Genomic DNA, 24,668 nt, shown 5'->3' on the forward strand with positions numbered 1-24,668 from the left:
ATAGTGGTTGCAAAGCCAGGATTACAATGCGGTATGGACACTCGAGCATGGGGTTAGAAACACCAAGTCTACAAGCATGGGTCCCACAGATCTGGGCTTAGAGTGCAGTGTAGACGTACCGTGTTATACAGAAGGTCTGACCAGATAGTCACAATGGTCCTTTCTGTCCTTAAAATTGATTAAACTATATGTGCTGAGGATCCAGCCCTAGAACTGTATACAAAATGTGATCTAGAACCCATTAATATAAGGAAAAATCTCTATAATGCTCCTATTGCAATTAACAGAAAAACTGTTATTGAAGTCAATGGTGCAGGGTTGGGCCATCATTCTAGACATGCGACCATGTTTTGTTCTGAAGTTATTGAATATATATACCTGATTTACCAAGTGTGTGGGTTTATTTAACCCAGGTGTTTGCATTTTGAAATAATTTAGAAGTTCTAGATTAAATAGACATCACAGCAGCCCTATGGGAGTAGCACTGTCAGTGGCAAAAACATTTATAAGAAGATACCGAAGAAAGGAATCTACACCTTCAGCGAAATGGAATCATTTACTTTAGTGTCAGAACGGATGCAGGGTTAGGAATGCATGAATCCCAAGAGAACCTCCTAATACCCATTCAGAGATGATGCAAAGACATTTTAGATCACATGGGTTTCTTATTTGATTACCAGTTAGATATCATCTACTTTTTAAAGATGTTTTATCATTTTGATAGTATCTTTTTTCATAAGTTTTTTGTTTGATTTGTTTGTATTTATATATGAGATTTTGAGCAAACTTTGAATTATGTTGCTCAATAAAATAAATAAAATATTTAGGACCAAGATTTTGATGCCCTTTCAGTGAGTAGCACTTGACTCTGTGTAGTCTCATGGAAGTCAGTGGGGCTACTCATGGAGTAAAATGTTGTTCAACACGAGTAAGGGATAAGAATCTTCTTCTATATGTATTTGGAGGGTCAAAGTTGATCAATAACAGGATTGATCCTCCAGTGATAAACATTGTCATGGCTGCATTGAACCCAGTGGAGCTAGGAAAATTTACATCAGCTGAGGATCTGTCTGGCTGTGTGTAAAAGCGGATATAAACAGAATGTTTTCTGTGTGGTATCAGGGGATCTTTAAACTGAATATTTGAAGGACATAAATCCACACCGTGTAGAGGTCAAGCATAGGAGTTTATTACACACAGCGCTGGCGGAGTGTCACCTGGCTTATTAGGCTCAGAGACACTGTCAATCAATTGATTACAATTGAATATATAGATTTTCCATGGGCGGGGGAAAGTGACGGGGTAGGCAGTTCCACACCCCGGGATAGGTTTTGCAGCAAGACAAGATAGCACATTAGCCAATGGTTAAAGGGTTACATAATGTCTCCACCCATGAAGTTAGCAAATTAACATTTAATTAATACTTTGATAAAAGGTTATTAGTATAAAATTATATATATATATGTTGAATTCTGATTTGGGGTCCATAGGAATGGAGCAACTCCTTTGATTGTCCAACAGGTACATTCCTAGGGGTTAAAGCAAAGAAACAGTGAGAGTATATGACAATACAGATTGTCTCCTTTATGTCTTAAGGCAGGGCATTGGTCCCTTGAAAAAGAGGTGGAAGGATGCCATATCTTATATTGACATGTGCCAATTTTTCATAAACTTAAGGTTGGATCTGTGGGAAGACTGTTTTCCTTTCAGGAGAAACACAATAGGAACAGGGATCCTTTGTTCAATTTGAAACATTGGATGAAACATAATTATTCAGTTATTGCTTCAACATCTGGCATTTCTACTGACCAAGCATATCTTAGCAAAGGCAATGTTATCTTGTTTATTTTGCTTTTCTCTTAGCTAATCACTATTAGCCAGGCCTCTGGTCTCTTAACCAAACTGTGGACTTTGGGTCTGAAAAAGAGCTGGCCCAATCCATATACCAGGTTGTTATATAAAATGCACATGGATTTTAACCCTTCAATATTATTCTGATTAGATGTTATAGATTTGCAGATTTTTTACATCAGCTAATAATACTGGGTGTTTGAATGTATTAGTTCGGCATTTCTATATGTGCTCAATATTTCCACTTAATGAAATTAGTAAAGAATAAAATTATGGGGTTAAAAAGTGCACAAAAGCATCAAACAAACTGGGCCAGAAAGAATTCAAGTGCACTCCATATGTTGACACAAACCTCTCGGTACACATAGGAGTAAGTAGCGGGGTCTAGGAGCAGTGTACTGGCACTTGGGAAACGTGGGTTTGGTTGCTGGCTCAGCCATATGCCTCCTACGTGGCCTCTGGAATCTTCCCTGTGCCTGTCACCCATCTCCAGAAATGGATTCCCCTACTTCCCAGGGGCGTTCGGAGGCTGGTGATTTTGAAGTGTTCTCATCTAGAGCCAGACCAGTAAACAGAAGAGGCTGCCAGTGGGTGAAGACTTTTTCCCCTTTGAATGCACATTGGTGGTGGGGAAGAACACACACTCCTCCTTGTCTCATGCATGACCTCTCCCCATTCACCTCTGCTTTCTCAGGGGAGGTGGTTCTTCTGGTTCCAATGTCAGCAGATGGCCCAGCTGACTCATGGCAGCGTCTGCCTGATGGAAGAGCCGCCACGCCAACCACCTCTTTCACCCAGCGGGACGTCAACGAAGGCATTGTTTGGTATAGGCACTCTGGATCCCAGGCGGAGAGCGACTCCTTCTATTTCCAGGTACTGCCTGTCTTGCCATCTCTCCTAGAGCAGCTTTTATTTTCCTCTGGGGCTTACTCTGTATGCTGTGCCTTATCCATTATCAGGATCAATATTGGTGCCTGCTGACAGACAGGTTTAATCATAAAAAGGCTCCCTGTAGGTAGGACCAAATCTTAGTCTTAATGCAGGTAAAACTCCCACTGATGCTAAAGAGAGTTTTGTCCGACTGCAGGATTTGGCCCCTTGTAATGACTGCAGTAAGTAGAGGTATCCATCTGCAGAGCTGATTTATTAGGCCAACTCTTCTATGGTGATGTTGACCTCGTTCGGAAAGTCACAGACCACATTGCAGATCTAGGGAAAATTGCCTTTCAAACAACATACCAAGGGACTGCCAACTCCTAGAAGTTTGTCTGATTCGACGTCCATCTCAAAGAGGAGTAGACTCTTGAGAGGAAGTTAAATTGCACCACTCCAGTAGTGATATCGTGCTGGTAGCCTCTCTAGGCAGGAGATGGAGGAGTAAAGTCATTAAAAAGGTGTGAGAGAATGACTGTCCCCAGAATGAACAGGTGCACAATGGTTTATATGTGCATGGCCTGGCTTAGGACTGCCACGAGAATGAAAACAGCAGACTCATTACAGCATTGGCCTCCTAAACCCAGGGTTGTGAGCTCAATACTTGAGGGGGACTTCGGGCAAAAATCTGTCTAAGGATTGGTCCTGCTTTGAGCAGGGAGTTGGACTAGATGACCTCCTGAGGTCTCTTCCAACCCTGATATTCTATGATTCAGTGTGCCCAGAGACTGATGCTTGCTGGGGAAGTGATAGTATCTGGATCTACACAGAATATTTGTTGTTTAAAAATGCCGATGCTCAGGGCACTCCACTTTTCAGGAGCCCTGCGATGGAGTCAGTTTTGGTGCGTGGGGGAGGTCTGGGACTGGCGCCCAGGCAGACCAGGTTTGGAAGGGAATAGGGCGGTGGGGCCGAGAGGCGTATTTTCCCCACCAGCCCCACAGACATCGCTAGAAAGACGTAACCCAGCTTATTGCACTCTTATCTTTCTGTAACCTCTTGTAATAGGAACCCTCTTCCAAGATAAGGAGTTTCCAGGGGACAGCTGTGCCTTAGGCGATGTCCTGGAAATGACTGAGTGGGGAGCAGAAGGAGGGGAAGGAAACAACACTCCCATGAGGAGATGGTTGCAGAGTTTTCCACTGCCCAGGCCCCCTCCCATATGTATATCTCTGTATCTGGGTGATTCATCCCTGAGAAAAGCATCACCTCGAGATTTGCTGCTGCAATTATGGAGGTGTGGCTCACGACTCCAGCATTAAGTTCTGTTTTGCACGTAAAGCAGGGATTTAACTTCTTTGTTTTGTATGAAAAATGCAGCCTGCCCTCCCCAAACGTACTGTGCTTACTCGGAGCAGCGAGTTGAGTTAGATTTGAAAACACCAAGGCCAAGTGCCCATCTCTCTCCCGGGGTTCCCTCATGTAATAATTTAATTTTCATAACAGACTGCTCCTCACACTCCATCAATAAATGTGTATATATAGACAAAAAGGCACAAAATACACCCCAGCAGCCATTATAATAAAATAAACCCCACCTTCCCAGTAGGCAGAAGGATCATAAAATCCCTCAGACAGTACCTTGCATTTTGCTTGGGAAGTTTAACAGTCTCCCATAATGCTAAGTCAACATGAATATTTGCGTGCAATATTTGTTACATTTGGTTTACAACCTAGAAGCTATTACTGACAGGCAATTAAGGTAATTTCTGAAGTAATTAACATAAGTGATAATGAGGAAGTTGAGAGTGCCAGATGTTGAACAAGCTAATCTTTAATTTAATTGCTATGTTGCTGTTAGGTATATGCCTTTTGCATGAGTCAGGCGTTTGTTTTTAGTTTCTTGGTGCAGTGACAATAATTGTATGAGGCGCCCTATAGGGAAAAGAAGCTACAGCGTGCAGTGTCACATCAGAAGATCATAATACATCTGTCTGAGTGCAGAACAGTGGATTGTGACTTCCTAGAAAAGGCAGGCTTATGTGTTTTCAATAGCGCTCTGGGAATTGTAGTTCAAATGACATCAACAGACCCTGTGAGTGATTAAAATCATTTCGGTTTTACTCTTTTAGGCCCCAATTCTGCAAAGCATTTTCATGCACGTTCTCAACTTGAAGCGGGTGTTAAGTCCATTCTTACTCAGCACACTGTTTTGAAGTTCTATTGAAGTCAAGGACATACTGGGGCCTAATCCTTCCCTGGTGTTGAGCACCGATGTGGGGTGCTGAGCAGGGAAGGCAATGAGAGCTAAGGGCGGTTGCCGACTTTCAGGATTATTCTAAGCTTTTCTAGCATAGTTTTTACACTATGTTTTAGTGCTTTTAAATTTTTGTAAAAATAATTTTGCTGGATCCATGTGTTTATAAAAAGAAAAAAGAAGCAGCAACTGCAACGGGACTGTGATGAGTTAGATATTAATTTCATCTTGGTATTGGGATGGTGGTATGGATCATCTTCCAGTGTGGAGCACAAAGTCGTCCTGTGCAGCCTTAACCTTGATAGTATATTGTATCAAAGCCAGGGCCGGCTCTGGATTGTTGGTCGCCCCAAGCAAAAAAAAAACCTGCGGCGCGGCCGGAGCGCGGGTGCAGGGGGACCGGCTGGGGGGGGAGGGAGACGGAGCAGGCAGGAGAGAGAAAGAGAAGGGGGCGGCCAGGGCTACAGCGGGGGCACTGCCAAGCGGCCCCTCCCGCTGCGCCGCCTCCTGCTTCCTGTCGCGAGGGCTCCGCTCCGGTCGTCGCTCCGGTCGGCGGGGAGGGAAGGAAGAGGACTGCCCTGCAGGGCGCTCTGGTCCTCCGCGCCGCTGCCCCCTACAGGGTGGCCGGAGCGGAACAAAACAAAACAAAAAGTGGCCGTGCCGCCCTAGGATTGGGCAGAATGCCGCCTCCAACAATCTGCCGCCCCAAGCACCAGCTTGCTCAGCTCGTGCCTGGAGCCAGCCCTGATCAAAGCATAGTACAGTCTGGCACCTACTATGTGAGTGCATTTGGATTACAGAGAAGCAACCCTAAGAGACATCTGGTTGAAGGTACAATATGATTTTTTTCAGCATTTATCATCTAGTTCTATTGCTGGCTCATGTTCTCAGGATCAGCCCCTAACTTTGTCCTACCAAAGCCAGAAGGAGCTAGGGTGACCAGATGTCCCGATTTTGTAGGGACAGTCCCGGTTTTTGGGTCTTTTTCTTATATAGGCTCCTATTACCCCCCACCCCCTGTCCTGATTTTTTACGCTTGCTGTCTGGTCACCCTAGAAGGAGGAGTAGGAGAGGTTAAGAGGAGGGCCTAGAAAGGCAATTGTGTTTTCAAGCAATAGCAGTTCTTCATTGTTGCGAATGAATTGTGATCTTGCATTTACAGGTATCGAGTGCTGCTATTCCACAAACCCACCTGGAGACCCACATGTTCAACATTGCCATTCTCCCACAGATACCTGAAGCACCACAGCTCTCACTTGGGTCCTCTCTCCACATGACTGTAAGTCTACCCCAAAACCACTGAATAATTGTCACTGCATTTTTCCTTCTCATTATGGGAGTGCACTGAGACCAGACTTTGCCACAGAACAATTATCACTATTTGCTTTCTCTTAATGTTGTTCAGTCTGTGTATTGTACCTGATTCAAGATCAAGGGAAGTTTAAAGAAAGAGTGCTATACAGCTGGATGCATAGTAGAAAAAAGAAAAGTGAAATGAATCATAGCTCAGATGTTGAAATGTAAAAAAAAAAGTTGGAAAATCAATTTGAATAGAGGTGATTGAGATAAAATTGTAGATTGTAGAGGCTCTTAATAAAGAAGATAAAGGAAGAAACTACATTTTAACATCTTTTCAAAGAATTCCCCCAGTTCTTAAAACCCCATGTATTACAGAGGCCATTACAGTGGGAAAAGGCAAAAAGCATTGGGTTAGAGAGACAATAACAAATAGATCTATGAATAACTACACTGCAATCCATATTTACAAAGATCACAGTCCGCTCACAATGACAAAGTTCCAATCCATCAATCTGACACCAGAAACATTTATTATTATATTTTCCTAAAACATTCAGACATGTCTATTACATTTCATTGTAAATTACTCTTTTTGAAGCATAGGCACTAGAAGTAAGTATTGCGTTTTTATACTGTCATGTAATCTAATTCAGTTGTTTCCCTAATCATTTTAATTTGAAGAGACGCCTGCAAGGCTGGTGGGAATTAAATTAGACACACAACAAGTCTGGTAGGGGTTGGCAGGTGTATGTAGTGTATATGGCGTATATTTTTGCTTTGTTCTGCTGTCTGCTCTGTTCCTGTGACCTAGCAGAATGCTGTTGTATACCTGAATCCTCCTTGGAGTGTTCTGCTGATATCATAACCCACTGAGACCCATGCTTTATGCCAACAAATAGACCTTAGTTCGACTCTTTCTTTCTAAATGCAGACTGATACAAGGCTCACTGATGTCAAGAAGAGTCTTTTCAGTTAGGTCAGTGGGCATCAGGAGTTCATGGTGCAGTGATTAATACAGAGAAACTCAGACCTTCTACAAATTGGGCCAAATTCGGCCTTGGCATAAATTGATGCAATTCCCATTAGCGTCAATGGGACCTGTACCTGATTCACCAGGGTTGAGTTTGGTCCATATGGCCTGTTTTTGAAGTGTAGGATTGCTACTCACACTTGTTATTTTCAGCATGACCCTGATTTTAAGATCATTTCAAAATATCTTCAGGGAGAATTCAGCATCATTGTCTTGATGTTGGGTTGTGCAAACCCTGACAGCATTGAGCTAACATGTTGTGACACTGGCTTAATGACATTGTTGTTATTAAGATGCTCAGAAGTGTACTGGGTACCTGTTGTTGGGGCGTAGCTACCCCATAGCACACACTGCTGGTCACACATTTCCCTCAATTTCCTTCTCTGAGGTGGGTCTCATGCTGGTCTGTGCTGGAGATGGGACTTATCCCTCTGGCCAAATCACAAGCAAACCTGTAGCAACAGTTGAACAAACAAAAAGGTCTTTCTGCCTCTTCGCTCACCCTCTGGGCCTTGCTCCCAGCCCCTTTCTTGGCTACCTATGTGAGTTATTCTGGCTCTGGTACAGAGCTCTGGGTCCCCAAGCTGGTTCCCATAGAGTACCATTCTCAGCCACTTTTGGGCTCTGTTCCTTGAATCCTTCCCTGCTGTGGTACAGAGCACTGGGCTGCCACACTCGTTTTCTGGGAGTACTTCGTCTCCTGCAGACCCTGGCTCAGGCCTTCCATAGAAGCCTGCCCACTGCCTTCTTTAGGCATCTGCATCTTTAGGCACCTGGATACCTTTGAAAATCTGGCCCTTAAGTGACTTGCCCAAAGTCACACAGGAAATCTGTGATGAAGCCAGGAAATGAAGCCAGGTCTCACAAGCCCCACCCTGGGACCATCCTTTCAGGTGTAATAGGGGTGGGTGGGGAGTTCTTGCTGTTTCATATTGGGTAGGTAAAGGATCAGTGCTAACCTGGTGGGCGATATACTGTGGAAGAGAGTAGTTAGCATGTGATTTCTTAGAAGAAATAGGTTTCCAGGTGGCACTGAGGGAGGAAGGCCTTGAGTCTGGGAGGGAGTTCATTCCACACATTGGGGTTGGTGAGGTAGGAAGACAGGAATGGGTGAAGGAACTGAAGGGAGTGGTGAAACTGGGAGCAGTGAGATCATCATGGCACAGTGGTCTTATCAAGGTTTAAAATAAGGGCAACCTGCTGGCAATAATAAAATCTGTTCAAGCTGTTATTTGGAGCAATATTCGGTAATGTATCGTTTTCCTTTGCATTTTTTTTTTTAAAAGAAGATTCATGGGGGAGGTGTCCGATTGCTCCGTGCAATGCTGGATTTTATAGCTAATTACACCACAAAATCCAACAGTGTCATAAAATATTGTGCTTTACTTGAGGGGGCTCATCACAACCTCTTTGAGAGACAAATATGCCTTGGAGGCAATTACAAAGGGACCATAACATTAACTCTTCTCATCATAAAAAGACTGCAGTTCCCATGTCAGCGTGATTGAGTTCTGCTAATCCGTTTTCAAATGTCTAAATTCCTTCAGAATTAGACTGGTGTCTTTGCTAAAGAATGAGCTCAATGCTAAGTCCTTCTACAGCACAAGATTGGTTTGACTGATCTGGACTAGAAAGGTCAAAGAAAGTTAAATGAAAGTTTGACGATTAAGCTGGGCATGTATCTCTTGTGTTTCCTTTTTCAATTATGCATCAAGTTACACCTTTCCCCAAAGATAGGATTGATGAGGTGAGCATGTAGCTTCTCTGATGGCAAACGCTAGCTGAGTGTAAGCTGAGATCCCATTTGTGGGGGTGGAAGGAAATTCTGTGATTGTTAAAGTGCAGTTTTATTCCAAAAAGTGGCTCTGTAAAATTGACACCATCGTTATCATGAGACTTGTTCTCTTTGTGCATCAGAGCCGTATCTGCTGGAGTCAGTGTCAAAAAGAACTTCCACGGCCATCAATTTCTGTTAGCTGGGCAGAGCCAACGTAGCTAAGAGGTAGCAAGCTGGATTCTATTCCTTCATGTGCATCAGCAGCAGAATTGTTTTCTAAGTTCCTTTCCACTTGCGCAAATGTCCTGAAAACAGTGGGGTTGAACAGGTGTCCCGAAATACTGATTTATTTAATGAATGGTGTATATTAGAGTTAATTTGCTTTTGCTTTTTACTCCTACCTGTTTTTTAAGATGTAGTTTGTCAGGAATGTTGCTTTAATGGTGCATAATGGCAGCATCAACACTATAACTTTAATCCAACTAGGCTGAGGACAAATATACTCCCACAGTGAGCACTGGACATAAGGTTGGGGTTATCTGTTTTTTTTATTCATTGTGCAGTGTATTTGGATACAAGAAAGTACTGTAGGAATTACAGGCTTACCATACAAGATAATTAATTCACTTTTTCATCTGAGGATCTCAAAGTATTTTACAAAGGTGGCTAAATCTCATTGTCCTCATTTTACAAATGGAGAAACTGAGGCACAGAGAGCACTTATAATTAGCCCGAGGTCATACAGTGGCAGAGCCAGGGATGGAATCCTGGTCTCATGACTCCTAGGCTATTAGTCCATGTTGTCCAGAATCCTGCCTTCAGCATTCGCCAGTATCTGACACTTCAGAGACAGGTAAAATCACACCTCATAATAGATCTAGTCAATTGTGTAATACTGAAACATGGGAATTCCATACATAGTCATAGAGTTTACGACCAGAAGGGACCACCAGGTCATGCAGTCTGACGTCCTGTATATCCCAGGCCACTGGCAACACCCAGCACCCACATGCTAACCCAACAACCAAAATTAGATCAAAGTATTACAGCCCATAGGAGACTAGCTATTATGTGCCACAGGCAAAGAATAGGAGTGACTGAGTTCACCAGTGACCAAGGCCCTTGCAATGGCAGGGAAATGATTGTGAGACACTGCCCAGGTGATCCTGGCAAGTGGCCCGCACCCACACGCTGCAGAGGAAGGTGAAAAAATCCCAAGGTCACTGCCAATCTGAGCTGGGGGACGACTCCTTCCTGACACCACATGTGAGGATCAGTTAGACCCTGAGCATGTGAGCAAGAACCAGCCAGGCAAGCACCCGAGAGAGAGAATTCTCAATACCACCACAGAGTCCTGGTCCGCCCCATCAAGTATGTGCCATCTCCAGCCGTAGCCATTCCTGATGCATCACTGGAAGGAGATTTTTAAAAAACCCACCCAACACATTGTGGGGGTGGGGGAGGAGAAATCCCTTCCTAACACTGGCATTCCAACCCTTTTTATATACACATGAAGGTGGGACACTAAGAAGTTCCCAAGCAGCAGTTTTCTTACTTTGCCTGTCTGTACATTTGGATTATTATCAATGGAAATATTTTTTCATTGGTTTGTGTGTGTATGGTGAAATCATTGTTTATTGACATTGACCGATAAAAATCTAATCTTTCCAAACCTACCTGTAACATTCATTATCTTGTATATGTCTATCACATTCCCTCTTCATTTTTTTTCTCTAAACTAAACATTTTCAGGGTGAAGTCCTGACTCTATTGAAGTCAATTTGAGTTTTCTTGGGAACTTCAGTGGGATCAGGATTTCACTCCCAGTCTTTTCAATCTCTCCTCATAAGGAGGTTTTCCATTCCTCTGTTCTTTGTAGTTTCTTTTTTCTGAATCTCTTCTATTTCTGCTATGCAGTAATCAGAACTAAACATAGTATTCTAGGGTAGGCTATACCACTGATTTATATAATGTCATTATAATATTTTTGGTATTATGAGGTAGTAAGTAGACTACACAATATGGTGAGTGGGAGGAAAAAATTCTTCTTGATCCTCAGCAGATGATCATTTTATGCTCTAAAGCAGGGGGTTTAATTGCCCATGTAATTAACGTAGCTTGAATAGATACAGATGTTGGTGATCACGAAATGATCTGGACCATTTTAGGATCCAGATGGAGTACTAAACTCGGTGACCTCTTGCAGCAGTTTTCTAATGCCAATATACTGGCATTAGAAAAGGTTCAGAGAAGGGCAACTAAAATGAGTAGGGGTTTGGAACGGGTCCCATATGAGAAGAGATTAAAGAGGCTAGGACTTTTCAACTTGGAAAAGAGGAGATTAAGGGGGGATATGATAGAGGTATATAAAATCATGAGTAATGTGGAGAAAGTGAATAAGGAAAAGTTATTTACTTGTTCCCATAATATAAGAATTAGGGGCCACCAAATGCAATTATTGGGCAGCAGGTTTAAAACAAATAAAAGGAAGTTCTTCTTCACACAGCGCACAGTCAACCTGTGGAACCACTTGCCTGAGGAGGTTGTGAAGGCTAGGACTATAACAGGGTTTAAAAGAGAACTAGATAAATTCATGGAGGTTAAATCCATTAATGGCTATTAGCCAGGATGGGCAAGAAATGGTGTCCCTAGCCTCTGTTTGTCAGAGGGTGGAGATGGATGGCAGGAGAGAGATCATTACCGGTTAGGTTCACTCCTTCTCGGGCACCTGGCATTGGTCACTGTCGGAAGACAGGATACTGGGCTAGATGGACCTTTGGTCTGACCCAGTATGGCCGTTCTTATGTTCTTATGTTAGTTAATTCCACTGCATTAAGACTCTCATACATCCACAAGTTATATATCTATAATATGCAGTACAGTGTGCTCCCACACCACAGTGGCTCTTTGGAAGTGTTGCATTGATAATGTTCTTGTAGTGTAGGAAACAGTACGCAGTTTTAAAGGGCTTGAATAGAAAAGGAAAAGCTGCTATTCCTTGACATTTCCATGGAAATTGCTGGAAATTTTTCAGGATTTTTTAAAAAAAGCAGATTCACTCAAAACATATCTGACCAATAAGCTGGCTAGGGAATGACTTGTACCTTCACCCAGTAGTTTTAAATCACATTGATTATTTTTTCCTCATCCATTCTGCCAAAAGCGTGTGTGAGGGGGGATGTATAAGGAGCACTGCTCTGAGGCACGTATCCCTTTCTGCTTCCCCTTGCTCCAACGTGGGGTAGTAATCTGCAGCAAGGCCATGCCAGGAACAAGCTGTGACACCGTGCCCTGTCAGCTCTGCTGTACTGGCTGGTGTGTTTGGATGGGGGGGAGGAGACAGAGCCAGGACTCTGTTCACTCCTGGCCTACCAGTCCCCAGATTGGTGAGGGAAATCGAGGCAGCAGTAGCTCTGTTCACACCTCCGTTCCCAGACCAAGCCCAGGTCAGGATAGCCTGCACAAGAGTGTAAGGGACGGCAGGGGGAGGGGGGGTCTTAACTTTCTTGCATGTAAACTTTCTTGTAAAATCTCTGTATAGTTCATCTCTGATTCCCACTGGTTCTCTGGAGAAAGGAAGACTCATCACTGATGTGAAATAAACTGCTCTCTCTTCTTAATGATTAATATTTGCCACTCCTGTAGCCCCTTCCCTGAGAATCTGAATCTGGTTTACAACATTAGGTCATAGGTGGTGAATAAGCCTTGCGCTGGCCTTCTGCACAGAGGTACTTTTAACCAGTAGTGAACCCCACAGCGCCTCCTAAAGGTAGCTGAGTATTGCCCTGTTGGACAGACGGCACAGTGAGATCAAGTGACTTGGCCAAGGCTCTCCCAGCACGTCGCTGTCAGGGATCTAAATGTGTAACTTTAAAGATCAGGTATTCTGAGACTCTTGTGTTTAAGGACTGGTTCCTTTGGGGAACAACTCTCTCAATTGATTTGTTATATTTCTGAGCAAATCTCCAGGTGCCATTGGCTTTTGTGTTCATTGTATAATGTGTTTTTTAGGCACTGGAGGATCGGGTGACAGTGATTGAGCCTCGTCATCTCTCCTTTGTAGACTCAGAGAGTCCAAGTGGGAAAATCATGTTCAATGTGACTGTATCTCTGCAGCCAAATCAAGGCAAGATGTGATATTAATATGCTTTTTTGTTTTAAAAACAAAAGTCTTAGTGCTGGAGACTAAGGACTTCTGTGCTTTTCTTGCCATTTCTTCTAAGTTCTCTAGCTTTATCCAAAGTATCTGTCTGTGCAGGCAGGTATTAATCTCTCTATCCTCCTTCAATACTTTTCAAACCATCTATTTCTCAACCTGATTCCTTCAGTTAGCAGAGGAGTGAGCAGTGCCCAACCAGCTTTCTGTAATGTCAGTGTCTGGAATACATTGCACACTGCACTCTATGATCTTGCTCTTTTCACCTCTCCATCCATAAGCATCTGCAGCGCTTACTCAATTAGAAATCTGTGTTTAATTCCCAGTGTCCTCTGTTAGGTCCAAAGAGCTGCACTGTGTGCGAATGCAGCCAAATGGGCTGTGGCTGGGTGGCCCATTCTGGAGAACGTGAGCAGAGATAACATTGAAGACATAAATAGCATTACAGGGGGTGAAGGGACAGTAGCTGAGCCTTGATTGTTTAGTGTTAAAAATGAAATGGATGCCTCTTGTTAACGTGAGCTCTCTGTCTCTCTAGGAATCGTGGAGCACAGAGACAGGCCCCTCTCCCCAGTCAAGTATTTCACGCAAGCGGATATAAACCATGGCAAGATTGCTTACCGTCCACCCACTGCAGCTCCACACATCAGAGAGATGATGGCATTCTCTTTTGCTGGTAAGAAACACCAGCACTTCACTAGCTCTGTGTCAAGAATGTGGCAATATCTCCACTAGTTCCCATGACAGACCTGGGTGTGCCTCTTTCCCCTCTAAAAACCTAGCATGTTCTCTCTGTTATGAGCCAAACTCACTTCCATTAAACAATGAAGATGTAGCCAATGCAAGTTTTGCCATTGACTTTAACAGGAGCAGGATTAGGACTTGAATTACTGTGAACTCTTTACAGTGGAAATCCTAGTTTGGGTATGGCAAGTTGAGAAGTGTGGGATCGTGTTACATGCATAAGTCTGTAGGCCTTATGCCAATACGGTATGCAGCCAAGTTCTTTCAGCTGAGACAAATCCTTATGTTAAATACCATTCTTCAAAGTGTATTACGTACATTTAAAAAGAGTGTAGGGTCATGTTGTCCACTTGGCATCAAGAAGAGCTCTGGATGTGGAATGAGAGTAGGATGAACCATTTAAAATGTTCTTCAACCCCTCAAGTTGCGTTATGGACTGATCGTTTTCTAATCCTGTAACTCCACACAAAAGAGCCCCTCATAATGTGGAGATAAACCAATGGAAAGGGGGGGCTTTCTTTGCATCCTGGCCTGGGGCTGTCTTCCAAAACTGTGTGTTAACCTAAATGGGTGTAGTGAAAACAAAAGCCAACAGTGCACAGGTATGCAGTACAGAGTCTGTTGGGCCAAAGCAAGTTCCTTCTTCCTCAAGAAATCATTGCATTCTTTCTGACGTTCAGTGTCTGTTGGGATGTTCTGGTTTTGTAGTGGAATGAGAAGAGAAATAAAGCATGTGATATTTAGAAACTTGTTTTAATTTGACATGGATAGATTCGGGTTGGCCCTTGTATGGGTGTGGGGGAGAGGATGAGGGAGACCCCCGTTCCCTTGCTTCAGCACCCATTGCAAGAGCCATTCACAGTTGCAATCTCTGTGCTCTCTCTTCGCACACTGCCCCAGACAGAGGCAGTCAAGCCATGGCCCATCCCTTCCCTTCATACCAAGATGTTGCCTCCCTAGTCGCACACTGGGAAGTTCAGGAGCAGAGTAAGCCTCCCTCATGCACAGTCCCTCCACGGGCACCAGAGAGGACAAGGCAACGCTCTGTATTTCCCCTGCTTAGAGCAGTGCCCGTCTAGCACAATCTAGCCCTGAGTGTTTTAGTTGATTTTTTTTTTTAATGTTCTATCATAGAGGTGTATAGTGCGTCACAGGGTACAGTAGCTCTGTTTGTATCAGAATGGTTAATTCACTGGTTGTTACATATAGAACTAATTACAGTAGAACTTCAGAATTATGAATACATTGGGAATGGAGGCTGTTCGGAACTCTGAAATGTTCGGAGCTGAACAAAACATTGTGGTGGTTCTTTCAAAAGTTTACAACTGAACATTGACTTCATACAGTTTTGAAACTTTACTATACAAAAGAAAAATGCTGCTTTCCTTTTATTTTTTTAGTAGTTTACTTTTAACACAGCCCTGTACTATATTTGCTTTTTCTTTTTTCTTTTTTTTTGTCTCTGCTGCTGCCTGATTGTGTACTTCCGGTTCCAAATGAGGGGTGCGGTTGAGTTTGTAACTCTGGTGTTCGTAACTGTTCTACTGTAGCTTTTCTTCATGGACTGTATGTGCTGAGCTACTTTCTGTTGTAAATAGAGGTGTAGAAATTGACTCTGTAACAAGTGAACAACTCTGTATTTACTGATGATGGGTGGCTGTGCTCTGTAATGTTCTGAATACTGGAGCCTCATTCTGGAAAGACAGCAGAAGATGAGTAACTCACAGGGGGGCTGGTGCAAGTACAGGCAGGTAAACCCCGCCCTGCCTTCTAACAATGTGCAAATCAAGTTTATTAGAGTAGCATCACTCTGTCTGCAGTGAACTCGACTCAGTCAGTGAAATATGATGGTGATATTAGCACTCCCTGATTTGCAGAGCTGTGTGTGCTGAGGAAATGAAACCTAGAAGCAATTATTAGTAAATCACCAGGCCTGGTGATAGTAAATCACCAATTTATGCAAATCCCTTTTGTAAGGTTGCCTGCCTTGTAGCATCGAATAGCAGAACATTTCTCTGTTAACTGTATTAAATTCCAAGTTCTTAACAATTACAAAGCATTGTACAAACAGTTAATGTTTACAATAGCCCTGGAAGTAGGGAAGTATTAGCATTCCCATTTTACAGATAGGGAATCTGAGACCGAGGGGAGCTAACGGCTACACTTTCAAAAGTTACACTGATTTCGAGTACCCATCTTGGGACATCTTGTACCTACTGCTCCAGAAGAGCTGAGTTCAGTTCAGTTGGACTTGTCAGTGCTCAACATTTCCAGAAACCAGGCCCAAATTAAACAACCACTAATGGAGGTGTCTAAACTTGGTGGCTTTTCCGAGGCCGCACAGCTGGCGAGTGGCAGTGCTGGAATTAAAACTCAGGAGTTCCTGACAGTAACACCCAGGATTGAAGCATATGTAATAAACTGCCTCCATAAAATGTCAGGAAAGATTCTCAAGTTTTTGTTGAAAACAAAATGGATTTAAATCCATGTGACCCTGTTTTTTCCTGTGCTAGTAATAAAAGTGCTCTACTTTGTTTTCCCCCCTGCAGGTCTCCCGGAGTCGGTGAACTTCAGTTTCACAGGTATATAAATCACTATTCTTTCACTGGCATAAGGGTCGTGGTACTTTTTCCTTCCTGTTAATGTCCTTTGCTTTACCTCTCCCTGCCTGCTCCCCGCCCGCCTGGCTCCTATTTCAGGGACTTCTGAGTGTTGAGTAAAAGTCTGTGAAAGTAAAAGTGCACCTGAAATACTTAATGGCTGTTTTCACAAATTATGGATTAATATGCATGGAAGACAATGACTCCTTGGTAGGAGACAGGAAATGGTTTTCTTAATAGCAGATACACCTCTTTTCTAACCATTAATTCAAACCCTGCAGATCTTATTCAGTCAAAAATCCCATTGACATGAGTGAGGACAGCAAAGTTTGACTCAATGATTGTTAAATGTAGTATGGAAACATTTCAGATAACTGAAGTATGTAATAACTTGTTACCTCATTTAAGCCTTTTCATTGTGCTGCCTAGCATCCCTTATTCTGGATAACCCATTTGTGTTCTGGCTCCAGACTGCAGCCTGTAAAAGAGAGAGGCATACACATGTGCGTAAGCACACACGGAGTCAGCACTGCTCTTCTAGTACGTTAGTACTGCCAGGGACGGGCTAGGGATAAAGGAAGACACTGTTTTTTCAGAATTTCTGAATTATGTAGTCTTGTGTCTGGACAGTGAAGGTAATTAGCAGGGGATGGGGCAAGAAACTACTGTTGCGTGACGGTCAGTGGTGAAAAGCAGACTGCCTGGAATGTGGTTTTAGGTGCGTTTCAACATGTGTCATTTAAAACAAGCCAGTTAATGCAGATGTGTTTACATTTGGTTGTAGTGTCTGATGGAGAACATACCACCCCTGAGCTGATATTTACCATTCACTTGCTCTCGACTAATGAGCAGCCTCCGGTGTTCCAGATCACAGCTCCATTTCTGGAGGTCAGCCAGGGTGGCAAGGCTACGATTGGTAAGGAGCCAGGAGGGCCTGTAGCAAAGGCACAGTTCTGAACTAGCACGACTGACGGGATTACTCTGAGAAAGTGCTGAACGGGCTGGGTTCGTCGCCATGAGCCCAGTACATGCAGCTGGTTCGAATTCTGGTGTGGGCTCATCTTTTTTTGCTAGGGGCTAGATCAGGGGTGGGCAAACTTTTTGGCCTGAGGGCCTCATTGGGTTTCATAAATTGTATGGAGGGCCAGTCAGGGGAGGGGGTCGTGGCCTGGCCCCCACCTCCTATCTGCGCCTCCCCCCGGGACTCCTGCCCCATCCACACACACCCCGCTCCCTGTCCCCTGACTGCCCCCGGACCCCACCGCCCCATCCAACCCCTCCTCTCATTCCTGACGGCCCCCCCGGGACTCCTGCCCCATCCAACCACCCCTTCTCCCTGTCCCCTGACTGCCCCCGGAACCCCTGCCCCTGACTGCCGCCCACCGCCCCATCCAACCCTCCCCTTTCCTGACTGCCCCCCCGGAACCCCTGCCCCCATTCAACCCCCTGTTCTCCCCCCCGACTGCCCTGACCACCACCCCGAACTCCCCTGCCCTCTATCCAACCCCTCCTGCTCCGTGCCCCCTTACCATGCTGCCTGGAGCACTGGTGGTTGGCGGTGCTGGAGCCGCGCTGCCCGGCTGGAGCCAGCCATGCCGCCACTGCCACCACCACGCAGCACAAAGACCAGGTCAGGCCGCGGCTCTGCAGCTGCGCTGCCCCAGGAGCTCACAGCCCCGCCGCCCAGAGCATTGCGCTGGCGGTGGGGTGAGCTGAGGCTATGGGGGAGGGGGCCTCCCAGCCAGGAGCTCAGGGGCCAGGCAGGAGGGTCCCGCGGGCCGTAGTTTGCCCACCTCTGGGCTAGATTGTGGCACTTAGCCCGCAACCTGCTTTGGCGGCAGTGCTGAGCCCAACACCTCCATTCCAAGAGCTCAACAGGCACAAACTGCTGCACCTCTTGGAAGGGTCCAGCATGTACCCCTTCCCCATGGCTTCATCTGTTCCCCACCCTCTCCCCCTTTCGGCTGAGCTGCAGGGCTGCATTCTGACCTGCTCTGGTGGGCTGTGCAAGGCGGGAGGGCCCTCACTCTCCCCCTCACATTGTACTGCCACAGGGGCAGGGGGTGGACGCTGGCCCGATATGAGCAATGTAGCACATAACACTGTCTGGTCTATGAGAACGTGCTGCACAGCTCTATGTGCTAGGGTGAGGAAGCTTTGCATTTTTATAGACGGACTCACTGACCCACTCGCACTGCACCATGGGGCTGTCTGAACGCATGAACAACTGGATGCAGTCCCCTCCCACGTGGTGAGGAGTTGAAGGTCATGCTAGCTGTCACTTGTACGGCAGATTGGCAATAACGTCTCCGTTTGAACTCATGACCTCAACATCACCAGGGACAAATTGTCTCCAGGCAGGCAGACCCACAGACATTTGTGTGGAGGAGAGCTCCAGAATTACATGAATTTTAAAATACAAACTCAATTAGAGCCCATTCATTTCGGTCATTTAATGCATGTAAAATTGCATATGCTAGACCGGCTGCTTATAAGGGAAGATTCGCTGTACAGCAGATTACAGCTCCGACACTAGTGCTGTGTATTCCCCCAATGCAGGGATACAGCTGGCAGTAAGCGACACAGACTCGGCTCCTGAAGATCTCTTCTTTGAGCTGGTGGAACCTCCTCACCATGGTGTTCTGCTCAGGTATAACGCTGGGGTCCACGAGCACATGAAAGCAGGTGAGTTGAGCAGGAAGAAGAGGAATTCAAGTTTGGGGGAAGTCACCAAGTGCAATATCCCTATCTTTGTGTTTTTGTTAATTTCTAATAAGCGATTGAGCTAGGATCTGTTTGTCAATAATAAATGGCTGGTAATTGCCTGTCACGAGCTCTTCTGAGAGCCAACTGAGTATTAATTATTTTCAGAGCACTTGAATATGTTCACTAAAACTGGGCTGGAAACAGTTTACCTGTCCCCCAGAAATTTTCCCATTCAGAATCTGGATGAAACTGAGACCTTTCAAAATTTGCCATGGAGAGAGAGAGACCCACCCCTGAGTAGCCAGTAGCCCAGTGGTTTGGGCATTCAGCTGGAAAGGGGGAGACTCAGCTTCAAGTCCCAGCTCTGTTGATCCAGAAGGCAGCATTGCCTAGTGGGTAGGGCACTGAACTGGGACTCCGGAGATCTGGGTTCTATTGCTGGCTTAGCATCTGGCCTGCTGGTTGACCTTGGGCAAGTTGTTTTCCCATCTGTAAAATGGGGATAATGGGAAAGCCATGCAAAGAATAGATAGGGAGGGAGTAGCCCTGGTGTTGGAAGCCTTGGCAAGAGAGGTGGATTTTAGAAGGACATGGAAGGAAAAGAAGAATGCTGCGCTGACAAGAAATGGGAAAGTTTGTTAGTAAAATATTACTCATTTTGTCACAGGTTTTTCTGTACTTCTGTGAAGGTCATGGCTTCTCCCTGCATACGTTCTAGTTCATTAATGAAACCCTCAGATAGAATCAGTGCTCACACAGCTGTAAGGGATGCATCAAATACCAGATAAGCATGTGCTTAAGTGATTTGCTTCTTCTGGGACTGAGACATTTGATCTGAACTTAAAGTATTAATTTCATGCAGCGGATAGAGTCATCACTGTTTTTATATTTCTTTTTGGGAAGGAGACACCTTCACGTATGAGGATGTCACCCGAAATGCTTTACAATATGTCCACGATGGCTCATCAGTAGCAGAGGACAGCATGGAAATCTCCGTAACTGACGGCGTTACCACTGCAACAACGGTGCTGAAAGTCAAAGTGTCCTTGATGGATAGCGATGGTCCCCGGCTGGCCCATGGCTGCTCGTTGACTGTCACGGTGGCTAGTAAAAGCTCTGTGACTCTCTCCCGATCACACCTTGCTTACATTGTAAGCTTGTGTCCATTCCTTGCTAAACCCAATGCATTCAGCTAGCTTCCTTCCCCTCAGGAGACCACCGCACCTTCAGGATGTTGATACATGTCAAATATGTCAACCTTTTACTATACCCTGACTACAGCTGCCAAAAAGGGGATAATGAGCTCTTTCATCCTATCAGATTTCTGAGGCTATACATATTTGACTGAAGTAAAGGTGAACTGCAAAGCAAAAATGAAAATTGAGTTAATCCCATATTTATGCACCAAACACCCCCGCTAACCAGGCCTGTGGGTTCGCTCAGCAATAATCTTTTAAAAACTTCTTTACCCTCCCTGATATTGACTGGCTCTTCCTAGTTTGCTAAAGAACGACCTGGAATTCTGTGACATCGTGCTGTGATACCTTGCTTGCGTACGCCGTGAGTTTTCCAGTATCGATGGTGTCACAGAAGTGTGGTGCTTTGCTAGACGCAGTGGATTTAGTAGCAATGGAATTAGCAGTAGATTTCATGGAAGAGACCTGTACACGAGCTTCACAATTTAAGGGACTATAAGCATTTTAATGGCCTATTTTCAGGGCTTATATAACTTAATTGTAAAAAAAAAAAATGGCTTTGAGTAGAAATATGGGACATACCCACATAAAGGTGTCCGATCCAGAAAGCAATATTATTGCACCATTTCTCCAAAAAATCTCCGTGGTCTCTTTCAAGTTTTACAGATTTAAATAACGTACAGCAATTCATGCAGTGCTGTAACTGCGTTGGTCCCAGGATATCAGAGAGACAAAGTGGCCGAGGTAATATCTTTTATGGGACCGGCTTCTCTTGGTGAGACAGACAAGTGTTTGAGCTTACACAGAGTGAGATATTACCTCACCCACCTTGTACTGAAGTTCACTCATTTTATAAATAAATAAATAAAACAAAGCCACGTAGTGATTTCCCCCCTCATGTATTAATATCTGTTGAGACAATATTATGTCCTATAAAAATCAGGAAATTATAAAAGTATATTGAACCAATAGACCATTGCAGCTTGAAAATTGTTCATCTGACAGATTAAAATGGCCCCTAGGGAGTCTTTCCTGCTTATTAACAGCATGTCTTGCTCTGAATTTTAAAGTACTAGCCCTTTGGATACTCAGGATAGGTTTGACTGAGCTCCTGGAATATATTCTTATTGTACCTAATAGTCCAGAAAGGCACCCAGGGTCAAATTCACTCCTGTCGAGATGACTACTACAAAGTCCACACACCATTTAAGTCGAAGTGCCTTAGGAGGCTAAGTCCTATTTTCATAAGTGATTTAGGCCCAGATATACTAAGATATTTAAGCACTTAAAGAGGCAGATAGGTGCCTATGGCATTTACAAAAGCGCCTAAGCAGGGTAGCATCATTCCCGTGTGTAGTTGTTTCCACTGACTTAAATGGGAGCTAGGTACCTAAGCGGCAAAAAAACCCCACCTCAGGGCAGCGAGTCTCATAGCCCAGGGCAGCAGGCTCATGGAGCTCGTGCTGTGGGGCTAAGAAGAGCAGTGTAGACATTCTTGCTTGTGCTGCAGCCCCGCCTCTGAAAATACGTGAGCATGGAGGATCTCGGAGCCCAGGCAGCAGCCCAAGTCAGAACAGTTACACTGCTATTTTCAGCCCCGTAGCACAAGCCTCACATGACATGGGCTGTCAGATGCGCCGCTGTGGGGTTGTTCTTTTGTTTTTCAGTTAGACATACTCTTCGGCACTTCTATAAATCCAGCTAGGTGCCGATCTGCATTTTTTTTAAGTGCCTAAATTCCATTGAAAATCTGGCCCGTAAGCCCACACGAGCCTATTTTTAATTGAAAGTCAATGGAACTTAGGTTCCGAAGTGCCTATGTCTCTTTTGAGAATAGACTTAGACACTTTTGAAAATGTTACCTCCTATCTGTAGAGCTCTTTGAAGATGAAACGTGCTCGGTGTTATCCTGAGCGCTAGGAAGGCTGCAACGAGCATGGTTGGGATGGGGTTTTTTGGAGTGTGTGTTGAGGAAAAATAGCAATGGGAACTATCACAGAAACTCTCATCCAGAAACTGTCCTGTGGTGGTTTCTGGACGAGAGAAAGCAACGCCGGGAGCCGTCATACAACTTTTTGTGGAGAAGACAGTCGGGGGGAGGAGGGTGGCGGGTGTAGGAGTTTGACCAAGACAGGAGGCTTCAGTGCTGTAAATGGAGTCACTGGGAGTTTGTGGAGGATGCGGTTGTAGGAGTCCCATCCATATCTTATATAATGGTTTAAAGCTGACAACTTGTAAGTTAGGTTGGGGGAGTTATAATTTCCTCTTCAGGTTCTGATGAAGACACAGAATACTTGACCCTATGCTCCCCTGGTTTAAAATGCCACTAGCTCACTTCTACAGCTGAGTAATTGACGTGCCTGTTCTTTGTTCTGCAAATAACATACAATACCTTAGAGAGACAAGGTGGGTGAGGTAATATCTGTTGATGAACGAAACAAGCTTTCAAACTACACAGAGCTCTTCTTCAGGTCTGGGAAAAATACTCAAGCTTCACAGCTAAATACAAGGTGCAATAGATTGTTTAGCTTAAATAGTTGTTATCAGGGCATTTAGTGCACTGGATGAGATACACCATATGTTGTGATAGGCATGTGTAGGACCCTTGGATCTTGAAAGGTGTGTTGTGAGGGGTGTTGATCATTGTAGTAGTGGAGATATGTCCGCAGGTTTTGAATCTGTTGTTCTGGCAGGGTCTGGTGCCGTTTTGAGTTGGTGTGGCCTGGTCTGTAGGGAGCTTGCTTCTGATAATGAGCTTGGCGAGGTTGGAGGATTGTCTGAAGGCCAGAAGAAGGGGTTTGGGTTGTAACTGAGTGATGACTGTGTTGATTGTAATTGTTTGCTGTCTCTCATACGGGTGCCAGTGCGGGGTGGTAGGTGATAACTAGGGGTGTGCATTCAGAGGGTTTTTTTTTCCCTATTGAAGCAGGTTCTCTCAGTGTATTTGGTTGGTCTGTTCCATGATGCAATCTATTTCTCTGGTAGTCTATCCTTGTTTGGTGAAGGCAGTTTTAAGTGTGTTAAGGTGTATATCCCGAACTTTCTCCTCAGAGCATATTCTGTGGTATCTGAGCGCCTGGCTGTAGATAACAGATTTCTTGATGTGTTTGGGTGGTTATTGGATCTATGACGATAGGTGTGGTGAGCTGTGGGTTTCTTGTATATAGCTGTCTGTAGGGTTCCATTGTTGAAGCTGATTGTGGTGTCCAGGAGGTTGATGTCCTAGAGAGTACCCTGTCGTACTCTTAGAAATAACAGCCTTTTGTACCTTTGTATGACCCAGTATGACAGTATTGCCAACCCCAAACATTCAAAAATCATGGCGTTGGCTTAAAAATCACAAGATTTTTAAAAAAATAATACATGGGGATTTTTTCCTTTGCTTTCTGGTTTCTAGGGTCATGTTTTCAGGCTTTTCTCTGCCACCATGAAGGCTAGAAACACTTTTAAAAAAATTAAAGCAGATTCTCACATAATCATGTGACTGCAGGAGCTGAGGCTGTAAGAGAAACAGCAGTGTGGCAAGCGTTGGCATCACTGGTGTGATTTCATGAACAATACGTAATTACAGAAACTGATGTCACTTAGGCTGATGTCACTCAATGAGGTTTCCACAGAGTAGTTGGGGGATTTCACTTGTAGTTACATGGTTAAATCACCACTCAGTGCACTGAAAATTTTATGTTAAGATATTTTATCGGATTTGCATTGACTACACTGTTGGGAAATCATTTTTAAAAACGCCCAGGAAAAGAGATCAGAGTACGGACACACTTTAATACATTAAAAAGTATTGCAGGTGCCATCAGTTTAATAGCACTGATTGTGGTGGAGGAAGGTGAAATGATCAAAAGTCGACATTAGGTGTCTGATTTTTGTGGGCACTCAAATCTTATGGAAAAATAAATCTTGCTCTCTGAATGTATGTAATGAAAGTCTATGGGTCAGACCTGCTTTTCTTACTTCCATGGAAGTCGGTGGAATTACACTTGTGGGTAGGGGAAGAGGCTTATTTATTTGTATGTTGCGGTTACGGTGACTTAAAACTTTGACACTGTGGTACATGATGTCACCTGAAACTTTTTAATAGAGATGCGGACGTAAATATAATATCATACAGTTGGATACACATAATATAGTTAAATGGGCCAAATGCAGCTCTTAAGTGTGCCAGGGTAA

General features: G+C 44.4%; 1 protein-coding gene across 6 annotated transcripts in view; it reads left to right on the forward strand.

The window, feature by feature from the left end:
* FRAS1 (Fraser extracellular matrix complex subunit 1) overlaps nt 1-24,668 on the forward strand; it is a 294,329-nt gene that overhangs the window by 197,937 nt on the left and 71,724 nt on the right. For all 6 annotated transcript variants that reach the window (XR_004645979.1, XM_034772627.1, XM_034772626.1 and 3 more), the window contains 8 exons: nt 2,546-2,724; nt 6,144-6,260; nt 13,099-13,213; nt 13,782-13,919; nt 16,537-16,569; nt 17,372-17,503; nt 19,147-19,272; nt 20,197-20,444. Coding sequence is in view for 5 of the 6 variants with exons in the window: in XM_034772627.1 (XP_034628518.1) it covers nt 2,546-2,724; nt 6,144-6,260; nt 13,099-13,213; nt 13,782-13,919; nt 16,537-16,569; nt 17,372-17,503; nt 19,147-19,272; nt 20,197-20,444 (1,088 nt within the window). In the remaining variant the exon portion in view is untranslated. The remainder of the gene's footprint in view (nt 1-2,545; nt 2,725-6,143; nt 6,261-13,098; nt 13,214-13,781; nt 13,920-16,536; nt 16,570-17,371; nt 17,504-19,146; nt 19,273-20,196; nt 20,445-24,668) is intronic.

The sequence above is a fragment of the Trachemys scripta genome, chromosome 5 (assembly GCF_013100865.1).
Source record: "Trachemys scripta elegans isolate TJP31775 chromosome 5, CAS_Tse_1.0, whole genome shotgun sequence".
Lineage (NCBI taxonomy): Eukaryota > Metazoa > Chordata > Testudines > Emydidae > Trachemys > Trachemys scripta.